The sequence below is a fragment of the Mastomys coucha genome, unplaced genomic scaffold, assembly GCF_008632895.1.
Source record: "Mastomys coucha isolate ucsf_1 unplaced genomic scaffold, UCSF_Mcou_1 pScaffold22, whole genome shotgun sequence".
NCBI classification, from domain to species: Eukaryota; Metazoa; Chordata; class Mammalia; order Rodentia; family Muridae; genus Mastomys; species Mastomys coucha.
The window spans coordinates 76,646,486-76,669,857 of NW_022196905.1; the positions used below are offsets into that span (position 1 = coordinate 76,646,486).

Consider the following 23,372-nt stretch of genomic DNA (forward strand, 5'->3'; position numbering starts at 1 on the left):
AAAAATCGAGCCTACAATTCATTTCTTGGTGCAGCAGAACTATCAACTCTCAGCTTAGCTACGATGAATGTAAAATCCTTTGGTGATGTGAGGGTCATTGAAATATATACAGCCTTATAACAATGAAACCCAATGTCTAAAAATTGTTCTTATTTTGGGCTTGTACCACAGTAAGAGCCAAGATTTTAAACTCTACTAAATACAAAAATACTTTATATATTCATGTTCATTTAAGAAAAATACTAGTAGTAATGTATTATTTTTAAGTATACAGCTAATATGTTTGGAGTTATTTAAAATTTATATTGAGAAAAATGTATTACTATTGCTGTAGATGAGCATCTATATAAGATTGTTATATTGATTGTTCTTTTATATCAAACAACTTTTATAATACTTACTTTTATTGTTATAATATTTTATAAATTTCAAGGAATACGACAAAAAATATTGTAGGTACTGAAGAGGGGGTCTATGGGAGGAGCAGTGGTACAAAAAGGGAACAAGAATGTGATTCAATTCTATTTAATTAAAATATGTTTTTAAATGTTAACAAATTCTCATCATAATGCAATAAAAGTTTAAAAAAAAAACAAAAATATTTTTATATAATCTTCTTCCTGGAATCTTACAAGTTTGAAACTAACCTAGTTACTTTAGAGAGGTCAATGTATCAAAATGTCTATCATGCTCTTAAAGAAATAAATAGAGAAATACAAATAGTTTTATTTATATTATTATCTATAAAAGCAATTGCTACTTGTTACTGCATAATATTGATATTAGAATAGCTATGTGTTAAATTAATGCTATGATAAGCTTGTAATTTTTAAAACCCTTTATAATACTCTTTGAAATCATTGTTTTGTGATGCATTAAAATTTTATTATTTATAAAGAAAACACATATGTGGGTCAGAGATTTTGTTGGAGTTACTAAAATAACTCTATTTTCCCAATTACCACCCCTAATAACATACAAATCACATCAGACGGTGATTGATGCACACTTATTTTTAATCTCATAGTTTTTGAGTAACTCATTCAATTAGATATGAAAGCCACAGAAGTCTATTGGGACTTATTTGAAAAAGAAGAGAGAACCTATATACACAAGGAATTACAGTCATGGTATAAAGGGTATAATTTATATGAGAAATAGCTGACACCTTCTTATAACATTTCAGTGGAAAAACAGAAGTCTTTAAAGAATGGAGGTGGTTTAAAATGAAAAGAATGGATTGACGTAGGTCTTGGTACCTGTCTACAATTAAACATTGAGAAGTGAATACAAACTTGTACCAAGAAAAGTGGGGGTTTCAGAGTGAGTGCAGAGTAAGATCCACTCTTTTTTTTCACAGTTCGTAAGCTTTACATTGAGCCCAGCATGGGCATCTGCAGGGCTGGACCATGTGTTCACAGGAGGATTTCTTTATTTTCCTCTTAGTCTATGGTCAGCAGTATGTTGATTGACTTATTCTTTGGCACTTGATACAAAGCTTTTGTTAAAATGGTTCTTACTGAATTTGAAAATGAACTGTATGTAAGATGACTGATATCAAACAGCAGATTGATAAAGTGATCATTAATCCAAAGATGAATTAGTCTCCTATAGCTATACAAACTCTTATAATTTATTAGCAGGATATTCCACCTCTGATGTATGTATTATTCAGATAGAAATATTGAGTGCAGTTAGTATGTATCTGATATTTCCCAGAGTCAGGAAGTAGAGCCAGTCAAATCTCTGAATTCTTGACTATTCTGGTCTACACTGCTAGTCCTAAAATAACCAAGTCTATACAGAGAAACTATCTTAAAAAAACAAACAAACAAAATAAGGAAAATAAAACTGTAAATGATAAGGAAAATTAATTCAGTATATACATTTTTAAAGGATATACAGAAATGAAATTAACAAGCTTTACAAAAAGGCAGGATGATGATGGCATTGGTGACATCAGAAACTCACCAAAAGCTGGGTATAGAAACAAGTATATGAAATTAACACACAGCTATTGCCACATGGGTTTGACTGAGAGAATCTCCTGGAAGCTTGCAGGACAGATAGTAGCCTGCAATGTGTGCAGTGTCACAGCAGAAACAATTGTAGAAACCCTGACTAAAAACTAATTGGAGTGATCCAGCCAGCTGCTGTAAACTTGTCCTCTGATTTCCACATGTACGTACGGCAACTGGGTGCCCACAGTCTCCCATGCCTACACACACACATCAGAAAATTAAAGAACAGTACTGTTGGATTCAAGCAACATGCCCTCTTTAAGTACCTATTTTCCCTACCATAGTCTTGTCTCTTAGATTTTTTTCTAAAGGAGAAAGAGGAAAAAAAGTTGAAGAAGACACTTACCTAAGAAACCCCCTATAGTAGGCAGAAAAACCATAGATCATCATTTTAGCAAGCGTCTGTGAAAGCATAATGTATTGTACAGACTTGAAAGGAATAAGAAATAAACCATGTGGTTCTCTAGGCAATGGACTACAAAGCAGTAGGAAGGACCAGAGAAAAACTCTTCAAGAAGAACCACTCTTAACAATGTTCAAGAAATAACAGAGAGATAATTTTGTCAGTAATCAACTGATTCAGTGTTGAGACATGGCATGATGAAACAGTATATGTGTGTCCTGAGAATGGTACCCACTGATGGGTCAGCCAAGATAGTTATAAGACAATATTATAATTACTCTTGACAATATTATTATCTTGATAATTGTGTTAGCAAAAATGTCTGAAAAGGATTTAAAAATAATTTATACCCTTACAAAACACTCACCTAAGGAATCACAACTGTGTATTATTTTAACAATTTTTATTTATTTTGATTTCACATGTATAAGAGGTTTGCCAGCACATATGTCAGTGTATTGTGTACATGTGCCTGGTGTATGCAGGGGTAGGCACTGGATCTCCTGGAACTGGTATTATGGATAGTGTTTATCTACCATTTGAAGGTTGGCTACTAATTCCTGTTCCTGTAAAAGAATAGCAAATTCTCTAACCATTGAGCCATCTCTGTAGCCTAAGAAATAATAATTATTTAATGTCAGAGTATATATATACACAAACTTATCAATGTTTCTGATGTCACCCCATGTCTTAAATCTTATGTATAAGTATAGTTTACTTATACATAAGTATATACATACATAGTATATACTTATACTTTAGCATACATACACGATACACATTTATCCCTAAAAAATAATGAGACATTTCAACAGAATTGAGTGTCAATTTCCTAATGAGAGACATAGGCAATAGCATAGAGCAGCTCAGTCTAGTTCCAGATTCTTCACATATTCAGAACAAAGAAAATAAGAACTTTGGCCCCTCAAAAACTAACATTTTCTAGGCAGTAAGCCACTTTTCATACTAAATTTACCACCTTAGAAACATATTAACATGAAAGTCACAAATGAATAGTCTTTTAAAAATCTCATCAAAGACTTAGCAGCAAAACCAAATCCTTTCTTTGGGATATTTTTCTTGCTTTTTTATTTTCCAATTTCAAAATTGACCTAAAAGCTTTAAACTTTTGGGCTCTATGTGAGACAGCATATACATACATACATACATGCATACATATATATGTATATATGTATACATATATATATATATATGACTGAGCATCCCTGTAATAATGAAGGCTTCTTATCTTAAGAAATACTCAGAGAGTCTCTTTAATATAAGAAAATCTGAAATTTTCTTGACACGTAACAAATTATGAGAACATGAAAAATTTAAATTTTAGGAATAAAATATCACAAACCATTATTTAATTTCACAAAAATCTGAATTAAGAAGGAGTCAAATAAAATAATTGTTTCTGTGTAGTCCCTTTTACTTTGAATTTAATGTACCTTTAAATTATTATTTGAGTTTATATTAGACTAAACACATGTCAGAGTCAATTTTCAGGATTTAGGCCCTAATGTTCTCAAGAGGAAATTTAAGAGGGAAAAAGTGGTACCGTAAAGGAGAGACAGAAAAGAAAAACAGCACTGTAGGACTCTATCTCCCATTTAAATAGAGACCTTTAAAAAAAATGTCACAAAACCTACAGATTAAGCAACTGTATTTATGAAAGAGTAAATATCAGAGAAAAAACAAATCATGGCATGAAAAACATATCAGTGCTCAATACTGTTAGAAAGGAAGAGACAGCTTAAAGAACAGTTAGTTACACTTGGCTTATATTCAAGAGGGCTTACGTTGTAATCCTCCTGGGATAAGTAGTCATACTTTTATGAGTTTGTGTCAGTTCTTCCATAATGTTATAGGGACATGTAAACGTTATTGAGAAAGAATGGAGTAAAAAGAAATGTTTATGCCTTGAAATAAAAGCCCAGTGGAAAAAAATGGACAACTTTAAGGAGGTGATGGTTTTCAACTTCATTAAAAAAAATACTTATTTTAAAACCATATATAATTAGAAAGAATCTAAAAGATATGTGCATACTTAGAAAACAGAACCTTAAAATGTTTATGAATCTCTATGTCTGACTTCCTTTTATCTTGAATGTATACTAGAATAAAAGGGTGACATTTTCTTGCAATAGTTTAATCTTAAAATATTCAGTGTGACATACTCTAAACATAGTTTTCTCTCCCATGCAAACAATTACAAACTGTCATTGTTATAAGTGCAAATTCTATTAAGTTCACATATTGATCTAAATTATTATCACATTTTGCATATAAATAGTATTAATATTTTATGATATATTAAAATAAAATGGAATAATTTCTTTTGTGCCATTGAGAAATCAGATTATGTTCAGTTAGTAAAAATATTGGCAAAGATATATAACTGAGACTTCTGGTTATATTGTCTTACTAAAGCAGCTAAACAATGAAAAACAGAATTCAAAGTGAAAGGGAAATTATGACAACCTTAAGAAGGTACACATGCTTATCAATTACGTTTGATTTGTTACAGAGAGGGAATTTGTTGGGTGCTTTTGTTTTAATTTGATATAGAATGTAGTTAGCTGAAAGAAAGGAACCTCAATTGAAAAAAAATGCCATAATATTTTTGATTCTAGGGCATCAGCTTAATTACTGATTGATCAGGGAGAACTCAGCCCCATTGCCAATTGTGAACAGTACAAACCTTGGCCTTGTGGTCCTGAGTTCTATAATAAATTAAATAAATGAATAAAAGAAGCTTCACAATTTAATGAGGTTCCATTTGTCAATTCTTAATCTTAGAGCATAAGCTATTGGTGTTCTGTTAAGGAAATTTTCCCCTGTGCCCATGTATTCGAGGCTCTTCTCCACTTTCTCCTCTATAAGTTTAAGTGTACCTGGTTTTATGTGGAAGTCCTTAATCCACATGGACTTCAGCTTTGAACAAGCAGATAAGAATGGATCGATTTGCATTATTCTACATGTTAACTGTCAATTGAAACGGCATCATTTGTTGAAAATGCTGTCATTTTTCCTTTGGATGGTTTTAGTTCCTTTGCCAAATATCAAGTGACCATGGGTGTGTGGGTTCATTACTGGATCTTCAATTCTATTCCACTGATCTTTTGCCTGTCTCTGTACCAATACCATATAGTTTTTTTTTAATCACTATTGCTCTGTAATACAGAGGCAAAGGACACTGTAAATAGAACAAAATGGCAACCAACAGATTGGGAAAAGATCTTTACCAATCCTACATCCTATAGAGGGATAATATCCAATATATACAAAGAACTAAGGGAGTTAGACTCCAGAGAATCAAATAACCCTATTAAAAATGGGGTACAGAACTAAATAAAGAATTTTCAACTGAGGAATATTGAATGTCCAAGAAGCAACTAAAGAAATGTTCAACATTCTTAGTCATCAGGGAAATGCAAATCAAAACAATCCTGAGATTCTACCTCACACCAGTCAGAATGATAAACATCAAAAACTCAGGGGACAGCAGATACTGTCAAAGATGTGGAGAAAGGGAAACACTCCTCCATTGCTGGTGGGATTGCAAGCTGGTACAATCTGGAAATCAGTCTGGCGGTTCCTCAGGAAATTGGACATAATATTACCTGAGGAAGCAGCTAAACCACCCTGGGCATATACCCAAAAGATGCTCCAACATATAACAAGGACACATGCTCCACTATGTTCATAGCAGCCTTATTTATAATAGCCAGAAGCTGGAAAGAACCCAGATGTCCTTCAACAGATGAATGGATACAGAAAATGTGGTACGTTCACACAATGAAGTACTACTCAGCTATTAGAAACAATTACTTCATGAAATTCACAAGCAATGAAATTCACAAGCAAAGGATGGATCTAGCAAATATCATCCTCAGTGAGGTAACTCAGTCACAAAATACCACACATGGTATGTACTCACTGATAACTGGGTATTAGGCAAAGAGCATAGAATACCCATGAGGCAACTCACGGACCAAATGACACTCAAGAGAAAGGAAGACCAAAGAGTGAATACTTCAGTCCTACTTAGAAGGGAGAACAAAATAATCAAGGGAAGTAGTGGATTGGGGAGGACTTGGGAGGAAGAGAAGAGGGGGAGGGGAAAAAAGAGGGAAAGAATTGGATATGGGAGGAGACAGAGGAGATATACAGAGGGTCAGGTGTATAGCAATGAGGAGTGCAGAACTGGGGGTAGCAACCAGAAAGTCCCAGTTGCCAGGGAAGCTATAGCTTCCCAGGAACCCATGGGATTGACATTAGCTGAAATACCCCACAAAGGGGAGGGAGAACCTGTCTAGACTTATCCAGAGGTTAGGCATGGCCCTGGTTGAGGGATGGGGCCACCCACCCATCTCTCAACTTTTAACCTAGAACTGTTCCTGTCTAAAGGAAATACAGAGACAAAGAGTGAAGCAGAGACTTAAGGAAAGGCCATCCAGAGACTGCTCCACCTGGGGGATTAATCCCACATGCAGACACCCAACCCAGACACTATCCTGGATACCAAGAAGTACATGCTGAATGGTGCCTGATATAGCTGCCTCCTGAGAGGCTCTGCCAGAACTTGACAAATACATAGGTGAATGCTCACAGCCAACTGTGGGGAGCCGTGAATCTTGAGAGGCATTCGCCATGGCAAGATGGCGCCTACTTCCGCTGTTAACTCCTAGTGGACAACTGTTTGCGGGCTACAGCCAACCATTGGACTAAGCATGGGGTCCCCAATGTAAGAGTTTGAGAAAAGACTTAAGGAGCTGAAGGATTTTAAAACCTCATTGGAAGAACAATATCAACCAACCAGACACCCAGTGCTTCCAGAGACTAAACCACCAACCAAAGAATACACATGGAGGGACCCAGGGCACATGCTGCATATGTAGCATAGGATGGCCTTGTTGCTTATCAATGGGAGGAGAGGCCCTTGATCCTGCCCCAGTGTAGTGGAATGTGAGGGCAGGGCGGCAGGAGTGGGTGGGTGTGTTGAAGTAGGGGTAGGGGCCTGAGGGTGGGAGTATCAGGGGGGACCAGGAAAGGGGATAACATTTGAAATGTTAAAAAAAAAAAAAGCAGGAAGAGCAAGGCAGCCATGGTGAGCAAGTAGGATCCCTTCATAACCTTTTCATCAATTCCTACCTCCAGGCCCCTGCCCTGTTTGAGTTCTTCATCTGACTTCCTTTGAAGATGGATTATGATGTGGAAGTTTAAGCTAAATAAACCTTTTTCTCCCGACTTACTTTGGTCAGGGTGTTTCATCACAGGGATGGTCACCCTAACTAAAACTGAGTCAAATAAATGTAATTTAATATTTGTACTCAGGATCCATAATAGTTTTCAATATTTTTCCAGGACCCTAATATAATTTCCTAAATGTGTGCAAGGTGTTGCTAAATTTATTCATTGCATCTCATTTGAGTTAATGCAGGATCACCTGGGTATTATAGAAAGACTTAAATCCAAACAAAAACTAACGAGATATGAAAAGCCTTTCAAAGGCCACATATAACACTTAGATCTGAGGTAGATAAAAAGATGTGTATGAGCACAAACTAATCCTTCCATGCAAAATAAAATCCAAAAGCTGAAGTTACTTCTGTCAACCAACCAAACCCCCAAACACTCCTTAAAATTAAAGAATGCAAACTTAACAAAATGGATAACTTTAACAGACACAAAAGCTGCTTAATAATATTAGAACCTCAGTTTACTTCTTGATGAATTTACTATTCTTTTGATTGCAAAGAATAGTATTTATTTGTTTGCTCATTTTTCTTTCTCTTTTTTTTTCTAGAAAAATTGATGATGTTATATGATCCTGGAGAAGCATAAGTATTGGCTCACATCCTCTATTAGTTCAGTTCAGAGAGAAAGAAAAAGAAACAGGAGAGAGCAGGTACCATGGACAGCTTGGGTGTAATATTCCTCAAAAGAATATGAGCTGTCTCAGCTATAAATTCCAGAAAAGAATAGGTACTGTTCCCAAATCAATATTAAGTAATCGATTGCTGTGTATGCTTTGCAGAAAACTGAGGATAGATAGATTTTTATGACTTTTTTAACCTTATATTAAATATTCCTATGTTGTCAACCTCAACTGTTTCTGTTAGAGACTTTTTTCTAGTTTTGCATAATTACACCACATTACATTTCTCTACCAGCAGCCCTCCTTAATTAATATTCCTAGTCATTGCTTCAATTGTAAATATGAAAATATATTTGTTATAGGAAAGAAATGAATGACTTCTTTATTCATCCATATATACTTTTAGGAAGGTTTGTCACAATTATTTGTCATAAAACATCTGAATAATGTCTTCTGTAGGTCTAGCTTCCATTTCAAACTGGAAAATATAGGTATGCAATACATGGAATTTTGTTATTCTTCTGCTTAGCATTCAGTAAAAACCATATTCTGTATGTATGCATGACACTTGATGTCTTTGTGTTGAAATCACCCAGAAATTGAAATAAAAGCATTCATTGCAAAGTTTGCTTATTTCCTGTATTTTTGTTCTCTCCAGACTGCCTGCCAGAAACAAATGGTAGCCCTATTTCTCAAATGACTTAGCAGGCAGCTTCCAATACTGAATCAGACAATGATACATAAGCAGAATTAGAAATACATCGTATTAGAAAAAGGTGTATGGCTCTATTACTAACAGAGTGCATGATATCATGTTAGTACTGTTCTTTTGCAGAGTAGAGAGGATGTTAAGGAGAGAAAGAATCTGATAACAACTGGCATCAATACAGACAAGATAAAACTTAAGAACTGAGGAATACATAGACATTATCTACTGGCATGCTGCTTCTTTGATTTGTTTTAGGATGTGCTTAACAGCTTCCTAGTTGGATCAAGGTGAGAAAGAGAGCAGCCACAAGGGTTCAGAAACTCTTTCCTCCCTTACCTGCCACTGAGGAGGAAGCCGATCATCACTGCCAACAAGATGACTCCCACTGTCACTGACACTGCAATGATGGGAATCTGGCTTTGATCATTAGATGCTGCAACTGCTGATAGGAGACAGAGAGAAAGGAACTTGTAGTTAAAGAGACCACGAGCATTCAAAATGTGAGTTGCTTTGCAGTAGGGAATTGATTCGTGGTTTAAACAATTCACACAAACCCAGCTAAAGTTCCCTTGTATTATCTGTTCTCGAAGGGCATCTGAAGGAGGAAATATTTACTCACCAAATATAAACCAAGAACATCACGAGATGTTGATTATTTCTGCCTATCATAAAAATAGAAAGCAGATTGTACAGAACCAGGGTCCTACATTTTAAAAAGTTAGGGGGGAATATTGTCCATGACTTCAAACACACTCATGTATATCAGAAATTGTTGAGCCTTCAAGATTTGACATTTTTAGAGTTTACAGCTATTGTTCTCTAGCAAAAAATATATTAGCTCAGGAGTTCTTTCCCATAGACAAAACATCTAAAGGAATGGGTCTTTGACCTTGCTGAAATAAAATACAATACTCTAAATATAACTTAATATTGTAACTCCATGGAGAATATAATGAGTCACTGCATTTCATAAGTAGGATTACTGAAAATTATCAAAGTATAAATTTATATCTTTATGAAGAGATTAGACAAATTTGCAATGCTTATTTTATTATACATTTTAAACACACAGATCTAGAGCTCTCTACATCAATACAATTCTTACAATATAAATATAAAATCTTTAGGTAGTAGTAACTAAATTAGTATGATAATTTTTCTTTTGTGTAGATAACTATCCATATCTAAGAAACATATACAGCAAATATAATTTTGTTTGGGTTTCCATGCCCTCTGAATAGGGTACCTAACTTATGTGTTGTAAGCGACAGAATCATATTGATGCTTCAGAGCACTGCTTGAACAACTTCACAATACCAAGTGCATGGACTTCAAAGGCTGATACCATGTAAATTTCCTGTTTGCTTTTTACCACCTCTTTGCCAGATATTGCTCTATGTAATTTGTAAATTCACATCTCTCTTTATTGTCTTAAAAGCTTACATTGTTTCTTTCCAAGGTGAGTTCATTTTAAACTCAACTCCTTGTCTTGACTTACATAGACTCAGATATTTTTATCAACTTATATAAGTAAAATTCTATTTATAGGCTGCAAGTAATACAAGTAAGATTATTTCTTGTATACAAGTCTATCCTCTTACCTTACTTTTTCTTGTCTTTTATAAAATATACTTGTTTTGATTTTATGTTTATATGTGCTCTGCTTACACAGGTGTCAGTGTACCCCATCTGAACTTGCTACCCTCAAAGGCTAGAAAAGACCATTGGAGCTCCTAAAGTTACAGATGGTTGTGAGCGTTCTTGAGGATGGAGGCATTTGAGTGGATAAATTCAGAAATGGATTTGGTAAAAATGCATTGTACACTTGTATAAAATTTTCAAACAATAAGAAAAAAAATTTTTAAAATCTTGGCTCAATATTGAACTGGTTCTATATTATTTCAAGTAGAATACAACTCCAACTTGAATTTATTTATTTTCTTCATTTCATTTTTGAAACAAAATTTTCCCTATAATGATTCTTGCTAACATTTTCTGGGCATTAGTCATCACTTACTTACATTTTAGAAATATCAAGCCTTCTAGAAGAACAAGACTCATCGTTAGACCTTATGGTTCAGCATAAGTGCACAGTCTCTTTTATTTCTTAACCTCATGTTGTTGTTAAAAGTATTCCTTTTCCATTACAGATTTTGCTCCTTCCAAGACCTTAGTACAATGTCATAACTACTAACCTGCTTAGGTAAGAATGCTTGGTTTTTCGTTCCTATTTATTTTCTTCTGTTTTATTTACCTTCTTATTCCTATTTTCTGGCATTGTGCATGACTATTATGTACAGAGCCTCATCTACTGAAAGAGAGATGGAGTCATCCATCTGAAATATTTCTTTCCTTCTGAGCCTATGCATGATGTTAGTAAATTCAATGAGTATATCATTTACATTTATGCAATAAGATAAATAATTTCTGGATTTGGAACACATATTTCAGAATTTAAACTATGTCTTCCCATAGTTTGGGTAACCAAAATGGGCAATTTCTTTTCTGCTATTTCTAGAGTACTATGTATTGTGCCATGTTCTCTCCATTAATCTTGTGTGCTTGAACTTGATGAATTCAATGTCCTCTTCCTCTTCCCTTTTTTTCTTTATTTCTATGCCTCCCTTCCCTTTTTTACTATCATCTTCACTTGCCCTCCGAAAGCTAAAGCTATGTTTATAGCATCAATTAACAATTATAGATTATAAGGTCATTTTTTTTTGTTCCCAATAATCGTATCTTTCCAAAGATTAAAACCATTTTTAGTTCAGTAACTATTTCCTTTGATGTGGATCATATTGTCACAGAAAATGAATATCCTTAAAATTGATATGCACACAGAATTTTTACCCCAGTAGGATGAGAAAAGGCACAAACATCCCATAAATCAAACACCACACTAAACTCTTTCCATCTTCTTGGTTTCTACTCACTATTACTTAATATTACTCAGTAATTATTTATCTATTAATTAATAAATATATTTGTAAATTTTTGTTCTAATTTCATCATTTATTTATATCCAGTTATTTTGATTCAAATGACTATAATAGGAATATTTGAATGTTGTTCATAATGTGTTGAGAACTGACTTTTTATGTATTCTTATTAAATATAAAAATATGACTTTGATCACATTTCCCTAATCAAAAACATAACAGGTACCCAAATTCCTAGTCCAACATTCAAAGTTCTTCTCATCTGACTCTGTAAATACTGGTATCTGGTATCAATGGGACAATTCAATAACTCTCAATTTCATGGATTTAAAGAAAAGGAGTTGTTCATATTCAGAAGTGAAAAGAGGGCAATATTCAGTGGAAACTGCATTGATTTTGTCCAAACACAAAGGTGTGTGCCTATGAATAAGCATGGAGCTTAGAAAGAAACAGAACAAGAGGATAGTTGTGGCCTTTTGAATGAGAACAGCTCCCCTAAACTCATTTATTTGACTGCTTGGTTAACAGTTGGTAAAACTGTTGGAAAAGATTAGATTTAGACTTGTTATAGGAAGTGTATCACAAAGTGGGCTTTGAGGTTTTAAAAAAATCCCACATCAATACAAGTTAGCTGTCTCTCTCTCTCTCTCTCTTGCTCTGTGCTTATAGATCACATGTAAACTCTCAACTACTGCTCCTCCATTGTCACTCATGTGGGGCTGCCACCAAGGTCCCTGCCATGATGGTCATGGATCTGAATTTGTAAGGCCCCTGTAAGTATTTTCTCCTATGCTGGCTATGATGGGTTTTTATTATTATTATTATTTTTTTTTTATTTGGTTGGTTGATTTGGTTTGGTGCTTTTATGGAGTATTGAAGAAAACTTTGGGACTTTAGACTAGAAAACCAAACAAATACTATATAAGAGGGGCTTAGTGGGCCGTCCTATTCAGATTCCTGACATGTCCATTCTTATGCATGTATGTCTACAGTGAAAAAGAGCAAGCATGACAGAAGAAATACAAAATGGACAGTTTGAAGAGAAAAATATCACAGCAGCAGAAATGTAACTAAAACAATGTTTTGATAGAACATTACCCAAAACAGTACAGTTTATACTAAAAATGTTTAAAAGACAATGAGTTATAAAGAGGTATACTGATCTTCCTAACTAAGCATAAAGTCAGTATTGATATGGTAAAATATATCTGTGATAATTACCAAGAGCTAATGTAATAGTGTGCTAAAGCAATGTATTTAAATATTGCACAATCTCATATATCTAAACAATGAGTAATATGTCATAAGTTCTTAATTTAAATACACTTTATGAGCACTTTCATAAGCAATGTCAGATCAAGGTGTCATATTTAGGCCAGGCATGGTGGTATATACCTTTATATACCAGCATTCAGGGGCAGAGAATCTCATAAACTAAGGCTAGTCAGGACTATGTAGAAAAACCTTATGTCAAAAATGTCATATTTCCATGATTGTTTCTAATATTCTCTGAATTTACATTCTTTGTAGAATCGTTAAATCAGGGTTTGTAAAAAAAATTAAATAATATACAATATATATGTGTGTGTGTGCATGTGTATGTATTGTATGTATTATATATTAGAAATTTTTAACTTTTGGACTAGGGAAACTGCTTCATTTCTAAAGTGCATTTAGCTGAAGCATTGAAACCTAGGTTTAAAACCAAGTACTGGCAGCTGTGGCAGCTTCTATATGTTATCCCCAGCACTTCAGGTAACGATTATGTGCCCCATGGCTGCCTGGACAGAAGTCTAGTCAATAAGAAAGCTTTTGATTCAATAAGAGACTCTACCTCAAGAAATAAGATGAATATTAGTTGAGGGAGACATTTGACATCAAATACTGTTATCCAAACACGTGAAAACGCATGTGTATGCATAAAAATACATCTGTATGCTCACACAGGAACACACACAGACTCCTATACACAAATGAAACAGTTTCTAAGTTTTCTTGTGAATTATAGCTATTTTCAATATTACATTTATAGTAATTTCTGAACTATTCCTTACAGGACACACATCATCAAGAATTAGTTTTATGTATTTTTCTGATTAGTTTTCCTGAAAAAAATCCAAATTCTATTATTAATATATTAACCATAAAATATAGAACTTACAAGTCTTCTCATCCTTAAGTAGCTGTTTATTCTTTAGCTATAGAAAAAATAATCACATGATCATCTTTTTAATCTATTACTTTCATCAAATGTTAGAGACACTAATGCTTAGGTAGTATAGTTTGTTACTATCTTATGCATATTTTTTAGGTAATAGGTGATAGATAATTTAATTTTTGAAGACCAGTTGAGAAATGTTTTGAAAGCACTGATGAAAAATTTTAAAGTAACTTAAATATATGGTATCATTTAAGAAAATTAGTAGTTCTCGTTGATTCATTTTCTAGGTTTATTCATTTTACGTTATATAATACCTGGGGAAGTCTCCAGAAACATATTTTGTGATATTACATCTTTAAGTCACATTGCTCACTACATGGCTGCTTTTATCAATATCATATATATATCAACTAACTCCTTTTCCCTCCTTCTCCATCTTTCTTGTTCTGTCTCTCTATCTCTCTCTGTCTCTGTCTCTTTCTCTGCCTCTCTGTCTCTCTTCCTTTCAGTATATGTGTGCGTGTGTTTCACCAGAGAAATTGGCTCAGTAAAAATCTAAATCTAGAATAAAAATAAAAATAATTATGAAGCATAAAGCATATGAAATCTATAATGTGGCTCCTTTAAAGCTTTTCACCTGATGCAACATTAGAAATGGAGGACACATATTGTGGGTTGAATGAGAAGATCCCCAGGAGACATGGATGTTTGAACACGTGGTCCACAATTGATAGATCTATTTGTGGGGACTTAGGAGATGAAGCTTTTTTGAGGAGGTATGTCATCATGAGTAAATTTGAGAATTAAAACCTTGTATCACTTCCAGTTTGTTATTTCATGCTAGAAGATTGATGTGCCCTCAGTTTTCTTCCACTACCACTGTGCCTTGCTTCATGACTCGTTGCCATGATGGTCTATTACCCTTTGAGCTCAAATTAATGCTTTCTTCCATAGATTGCTTTGGTCATGGTATTTTATCACAGCAACAGAAAAGTAATTAAAACAAAATATTAATGGATTTCAATTATCACTAATGCATGAAGAGTTGTTCCTTAATCTGTGGGTACAGTCAGGAAGGAGGCAAAGGGGGGTCTTTATGATGGTGTTTAGAAGATCTATGAATACAGAGAAGTGATAAAATTATAAATAACTTAGTGTATGCACAACTTCTATACACCTCTTTAGAAAGGAGTTCAAACAAATAAAATCAAAATCTCTGGAATTTCTCATTAATACCTGGCTCTTATACTTTAGTTGTCTAAAATGCTATCCCCTAGAGAAATTATGCACATAGTTTTCTGATACATTCTTGTGGAAATGTATCCAAAAACTGATTTCACAGTTCAAAGATAGTATGTAATGCACAGTATATATAAATACTTGCAAATATGTACATACAGATTCAAATAAAAATGGTTTCTAATTATAGGTATCAAGAAGCAGAGATTACAGCTTAATAAAAATCAAAGAATAAGAGGCTGTCAACTGGACAACTGGGGAGAGACACATGAGATGGATTCAAAGGAGAGTAGATGAGAAGAGATACCAAAAAACTACCCTTTAGTAAATATAAAGAATGGAGTATTGAATTCCTAAAGAAAAACTAGCTCTTGAACATGTCCTAATCAAAATCATAGTTGAGATGTTTACTCTCTGTAATTATACAGCATCTAATCCTACATTGATTATATATGTACAATGCATGCATATATATGTATATGCATAATATATATTTGTATATGTTTTACATATATATGTATATGCATAATATATATTTGTATATGTTTTACATATATAATGTTTTGTATATTTTGTTCTTAGAGTTTTAGTCTGTTGTACTATTCAACACTAAAACAATTTACATATAACTAAGACTATTACAATCAGCAGGTTACATAACATGTTTTTTATAAGACAATCAATTTAAGATTAAATTATGAGATTAAATATTCTGTAAAATTTTGTATGTAAATATACACTATTAAATTTATTTAAATGTTGATATGAAAATTAAGCATTAAAATCCAATTTTTCCATTTTTAATTAAACTCAAGCTTGCAATTTTCTTTATATAGAAAAGAAATAAGTAATTTCTACCAATAAGATCTTTTACTTTATAATAACTAGTGGGGTAGCATTAGGGATCCTCTTCATCACTTGATAAAATTTATTTATGTAAATCAATTACAAAGGCTTTAAACAGAAGCAAATTTTGTTTCCTCCAGGGCAATGTCATATGAGTTTGCTAAAACTGTATTTTAATAATACTTCCAGTAGTTACAAATAACATTAATCCAATAACTACACTCTCATTTTGTTTTTTTAACTGTTTTCATTTTCATTGAAAATTATGGATCTGGGTTAGGCATACACATAGACATATTCATACAAGTACACATTAATACATGTGTGCACACATATACATACAGTCAACAACACATATCTCCCCAAACATAACATTTCATAATGCTCATGTGTGTGACCTTCCTTCAGTCAGTGCTGGTTCTTTCAGACCCTGCCTTGCTACAAACAGTCCCACCTTTCCCCAACCTCCTGTTAATAGCCACGCCTCCAAATTCCTGTTATACAGGAAGTCCTGCCTCCAGAGACTGAAGATGAAGCTGCTGATTGGGCTATGGGTTGCTGACAGACTGTGGGAGGGGTTTTTCTCTCTACCTACCTACTTGTAACAATATTGAGAGTTCAATAATGATGGCGGACTGAAAGCACATCATACCTGGGTCTCATTTTTTTTTAAACCCCTTTCCTCATTTCAGTGCCTTTAATTTTTCAGGCTCTGACACCCATTCCAGAAGACCCATTCGTGTGTGGCTGTAGGCAGCTATACATGTGTGTTTCTTCCTTAACAGAAAACCAATAGTAGCAGCTCATCAGCTCATATGTGCACACACAAGCATAGTTTTGTTCTCTAATTTAGCATTAATGGGTTTTCTTTAAGAGAAGTGGTCTAAAATCTTTTGTTGAAGCCCAAGGTTATGTTTTATGAAATTAAACAAGAAGTGGGTACCAAAGAGCACTTCAGAACCATTTCCAGATTCACCATTCCAAGATTCTGACACAGATTTAATTTTTACTTTAGGAAATCAGATTGGATCCTAAAAGCACCATTTTCTTGTCAAATTCAATGCTTAAAGAAAGCTCCCTGTAGAATTTTCCTAGAAAGACTAAAGTAGCATAGTTCAATAAAACAAGTAAAAAGTAAATGGCAATAATTCAATAAAGCACAGCACCTGAGGGAACAGAGTCTTTAAAAGCACGGTTTAAACATTTCTTAAGATGCTTGATGTAGCAGCTCCCTCCCAGCGGACCGAAGCAAGGAGGCGAGACACACAGTGTTAACCTGCAGACCTACCATTATAGCATGGCAGAGGCCTCCTACCTGAAGGGGTCAGGACTGGAGAGGCCGAAAGATGGAACTGACAGAGAGCCTCCAGGAGCCTATCGATCCATGGACTCTCTTCTGGTAACCATTACAGAGACAAGAGCTGACAGTAATTAAAATGACTTACACACTGGTGTGGTTTCAAACTCAAATCTTGGACTGAAGACGCCGTAGCCTGCTGCTGTACGTGCTCGAATTTGGAAGACATACACAGATGCAGGTTTCAGGCCCTCGGCGGTAATAGTGGTCTCTTTAGATTTGATAATTGTGTAGCTGGTCTCTTGGTCCTTGAGATGTACATGTAACACAGGAAAAAAAAATAAATCAGTGCCTCAACACATAAAATACTGGCAGCAAAGCAGAAAACTCATAAAATAGACAAGTAGTCAAAGACTTTTCTATTGTACAGGCGTTGAAAACAAAACCAAAGCTCTGTCTCTTAGCCCTGAAGCAGTTTTGTTGCTTACAAATATTTCCAGAACTTAAAACATTGTATTTACTGATCTATCATATGTGCTTTGGCAATAACAAATTTATAGCATTTAATGATATTATAAGGGTGTCTGGATAAATGGTTCAGCTATTAAAGGCATTTCTGGCCTTCAGAAGACTCAAGTTCAGTTCTCAGCACCAACGGGATGACATACAACCACCTAGAACTCCGGGTGACCTTTTCTTAACTCTGAATGCTCCTGCAGTTCCATGACACCCATATGAATATACCAGACACACACTCATATACCCCCCCACCACACACATACACACACAAATAAATAAATTTTTGAAAACATTACAGGGGAGCTCTGCCTAGCAGGTCACATTTTTCTAAGACTTGCTTGTTCCTATAGGAATGCCTTCTTGGAATATGCCTAGCCCATTTGTTCATCTTATAAAATGCTGAAATGATCTCCTGTGCATTAATGTTAGAGGTAATCTTTAAATCTATGAATTATATTTTTAATTATATTTAATGCTTGTGAGATGAAAGTAGCACTTCCAATGCAGTTGAATTTTGACAGATTTAATCTATACAGGAAGTGGTAAAGAAAACCTCAAGAATACAGGACTTTTTCTTCTCATTTTATAAAAATGTCCTGTTGTAGGAAATTCTAGTAACTTAGTGGTTAGAAATCAAACAGAAAATAATTGGAAGCTAAATAAAGAAAATATGCACCTATTGGAGAGACAACAGAAGCTCTCACCAACCCTGTGGCCTGAGGATGATGGGCAGCAGTTACCATGACACCGATCACAGGCTGACATGCTGTTACAGTAGGATCACGTTTACTTTGGAATAGGACCTGTTGCCTGAGTTAAGAATGAAGCAAGTAACGAGAATGAAGACAGACCTAACCCATGCTCAACTCATCTGCAATCCAGGTAACCTCTAACTATCCTGTTTCCCCATCAATACTACATAAAACATAAACCTGTAAGCACACTTCCCTTAGAGCAGCTAATCAGTCCTCATTCATATACCGCATCCTATCCATTTACCATGGACCTGGTAATATTCACATTCACCTCTAAGTAGGGATGGCATAATTTCTAATAGAAATAGGCTTTCTAATTCTTTCTGGACTAGTGTTGATCTTTTGTTTTGAATGCACAGACTAAGCACTTAATCTGTAAAATATTGAGAAAATCCAGCTAGTATTCTTATAGAGGAGTTAAAGTACAAAATTAAATGTCAGAAGATGAGCCCTAAATACCAATTCCTTTGTCCACGAGCCCTTCTTCTGCTACTATCTATTGTGTTGGCACTAGAACAGCAGTGAAAACCTGCCATTCCTCAAGGTGTCTGAGACATTGTAAAGAGCTTTTTATAATCTCTTGTAGGTACTGAGAGTTCAGAGGCTGCTCAAGTTTATGACTGAATGAACACAATTATATTATTTACTATTTTCAATTTTGAACAAAAATATCATATGTTCTCAGTAATAAACTTTCCAGTTTGGCTATGGTTGTAGCAATAACTTTGAGTAGAAAATGATTCAATATATTTGCTAATAATATTGAAGAAACTTTAACTTTGTCAAGAGATATTTAGCAAAGAGCCATTGTTTACATTAATATAGATTTCTTAGGAGTTTGAGGGTTTTTTCTCATAAACAAAACAATAAAGATTTTAATATAAAATAAGAATAATGTTTTTAACAGCACAGGAATGTTGACACTTGAATTCCAAATATATGAATAACTTGCATTTATAAGACTCCAAACTTTAGAGTGTTCTTATTTAATGCGGAAATGAAAGTCTATCAGTAGAGAGGAAAATCACAACACAATAAAGGGATAACTTTGATTACTCATAAACTTTTATGGTTGAAACTAATGTAGAATGACAATAAAATGTATCATGTAAATATATTGAATTTTTTCTTGCCAAATTAAACTCATTACACAAAAACTCTAGGGGTATTTGAAATAATGTGTGACCCAACACCAATTCCAAAAAAGATGACATTGATTTTATGATGAACAAATTGTAGTTGTTCTATATCTAAAATCCGATTGCCCTATGTCTTGTTGAGTTAGCTCAGTACTATACTTAAAATAATAATTTAATAAAGACTGTATGTAAGTAATGAAAACCTATTATTATATACGACTAATAATCTCAGTATAGTAGAAAATTTATTTTCACTTCATTCTCTAAATCACTGTAGCAGGCTAGCTTTCATCATATCTATCTATCTATCCATCTATCTATCTATAGATATGAAATAGATATAGATATCATATATGATATAATGTTTATATATTATATATAATATAATACATTATATATTACATTATATGTACATGTTACTCTATATATATATATTCAGCAACCACAGGCACCTGGATGCCAAATCGTTGGTCAGGGTAGGGGTATTCGCTGCATTGGTGTTCCAGCTGAGCAAATGAGCTACATTACCCAGCTGCTTCATGAACACTGTTCACATGTAGTGAGGGAGAGCCCAGCAAAAGAAGCCAGCTGGCAAGCAGCCTGTCAAGGAGCAGCTTCCCCTTTTCTTTTGCCTTTAATTAAGAGATGGCAATAAGCCCATCACCAGGCCAGAGCAGAGGAGTCCAATGACCTCTATTAAAGCAGGGCAATGGTGGGGAGATGTTCCAGCTGGCAAGTGTACATGCCCTAGATGGCTGTGCCACCTGTGGCTGGCCAAAAGCCATCCAGTAAAAAGAGCGGTGTCACTATGAAGTTTCCAAATGAGCTCTGGAAATCGAACAAAACCTGCACTTCAACATGGTATAAGGGCTCATTATCTCTGCCATTCTAGAAGTGTTAGGAAAATCTTTATGTGTATATGAGAATTTAAATAATTTGATTTGATAAAAGTTCAGGAAACTAACAACATTAACAAGAGGAATTTATAACTTCTATCAAATACTATATGTATTGTTACTTTTAAGAGTATACAAAGGCAATTTATTATTAGTGTATTCTACCTTTATTAAATAGAAAACTTTCCCAAATATGTGCGTGTCTATGCACATGCGTATGCTATCATGTGTGTACATGTATACATAGGTTCACATTTGTACTTGTGCACATATGTTTGAAGACCAGAAGGCAATCTCTTAGTGGCATCTTCTGAAATGTTGTCTACTTTCACTTAAACAGTCTTTCATTTAATTAAAGCTCAAAATAAGTTAATCAAGATTTTCAACCAGGAAATCCCAGAGGTCCTCGTGGATCATGCTCCAGAATACTGGGATTATAAGCATACATCAGCACACCTGGAATCGTTACATCGATTCTAGGTGTCAAAATCATGCCTATACACATTTTCAGCAAGAGTTTTTCCAACTGAGACTTCCCCGGGCTTCAAATAATTGTTCTTAATCTCAGTTATAGAGATAATAAAACATATAAAATATACCATTATATGCAAACTATTAAGGAACCGATCATGTTGAAAGTCAGATAACCGAAAATAAATTTTATTTTGAGGAAAAAAAATCCAGAACATGGATGAAGTTCACTAGGAATAGCAACAGAAAGGAACTCTTCCTAAGACACATTTATTATCTGCATTCTAACAGAAGTAACAGCTACAAGAATGAAAGATACAGACATCCTTTCTGATACGGAATCTTGCACATAGGCTGGAAACCCAGAGATAAAGACAAGGTTACTACCCATGGAGGCAGGGAAAGAATTCTAGGTATAAAGGTATGAATAATGTTAATTGGTTTACATCACTGGTTGAATAGAAGAAAAACCATGTAAACACACAAGCATATATTAAATGTTTAGTGTTAGTGCTAATAAACTGTATTTCAATAAAGATAGGACATATAATCATTTGCATTGTTTTCATTGTAAAGAGATCAGTGGTTTCCACTGCATACTTTTAACATGTTAAAATCCATTTTAATAGAAATAACATTTGGATATATAAAACATTTATCATGAAAGTTAGCATATATTTCCTTAGTGTAGTATATGTAACTTTGCATTTTGTAGATTAGTATTGCTTACAAAACAAATATGAGATGTAATCTTAATTTACAAATCATTACAAATGCAGTATGTTTATATTTCAGATATCTAGGATTAAAATGCAATATTCCAGAAAAATGAGAATCAGTGAGATCACTATATTCCACCACATTAACTCCAATTTTGTTGACAACTCTATCAACCATAGTGCAAAACAATTTTATCTCAAAGGTGCTCTCTTCAAGTATTTTAGTGTATTCAATGCTACATTTCTTGGTGTGGATAACTAGGTACCCAGGAAGAGAGAGAAAGGAAGACAGTAAGAATAAAGTATAACGGGACATGAATGGAGTTGGCTTAATGAAATCAAGGTCTCTAATTCCCCTTTTGAAACAGGCTTGGGCAACCATCTAACTTCTTGTACTCTTTATTAGAACTCAAATTATTCTAAAGATATCCTATTCGGTCTAAGCCACACAAAATCCCATTTAGATGGTGACTTCATTATTTCAGTCACATACGCCAGTCTATCAGGAGAAATTATAAACTTAATCTGAGCTTCCAACAATTTGATTCTACTTCCAATAGCTTACTTGACTATAGCGTTAAAGTAAAGTATACTAGAAATAGTACTTATTAATTACTTATTAATACTTATTAATTACTTATTAATAAAGTATATCTCTCTCTTTCTCTCTCTCTCTCTCTCTGTCTCTGTCTGTCTCTCTCTCTCTGTGCACACATGCATTTAATTTTTAGGTATAAACTTAAGACATAAGTTATTCAGGGAAGCATAGGAAACCATGAAAATGGAGAATGTAAAGAAAACATTTCCTCAAAGTACATTTTCCTCAAAATTTAAAATTAAGTTTATATAGAGTATTAGACTGCGTGTGTGTCTGTGTGTATGTGTGTATGTTAGTATGTGTGTGTGCGTGTATGTGAGTGTGCACGTGTAAATTTCTCATACATCATACATTAACAGAACCGTTACTGTGGTGAGTTACCTACAGAAGAACAAATAGTTTTCCTTGTATACTACTGCATTCACTACTGAAATTCACCAAGCTAAATGTCTGCTAAACTTTCAAAATATCTTATGAGTTTATACATATATATATATATATATACATATATGTATGTATATATATCCATTTTGTGTTATACATATATATACATACATATGCATACACACACACACAAACACACACACACACACACACACACACACACACACACACACATATATATATATATATATATATATATATATATATATTTCCATTTTGTGTGTTTGCTGAGCATGTGTACATACATTGAGGAATGGGCACACATGTATATACATGTGGAGGCCAGAATTTGAGGTAGAGATTCATCCTGATCTCTCATTCACCCACTC

At 34.0% G+C, this 23,372-nt stretch overlaps 1 protein-coding gene across 8 annotated transcripts in view; it reads right to left on the reverse strand.

The window, feature by feature from the left end:
- Nucleotides 1–23,372, reverse strand: part of Epha5 (EPH receptor A5) — a 352,826-nt gene that overhangs the window by 78,901 nt on the left and 250,553 nt on the right. For 4 of the 8 annotated variants that reach the window (XM_031342894.1, XM_031342892.1, XM_031342888.1 and 1 more), the window contains 2 exons: nucleotides 17,651–17,810; nucleotides 9,357–9,462 (listed from right to left, as the gene is read on the reverse strand). In XM_031342894.1, coding sequence (XP_031198754.1) covers nucleotides 9,357–9,462; nucleotides 17,651–17,810 — 266 coding nt within the window. The remainder of the gene's footprint in view (nucleotides 1–9,356; nucleotides 9,463–17,650; nucleotides 17,811–23,372) is intronic. The other 4 variants (XM_031342889.1, XM_031342891.1, XM_031342893.1 and 1 more) reach the window with 1 other exon arrangement.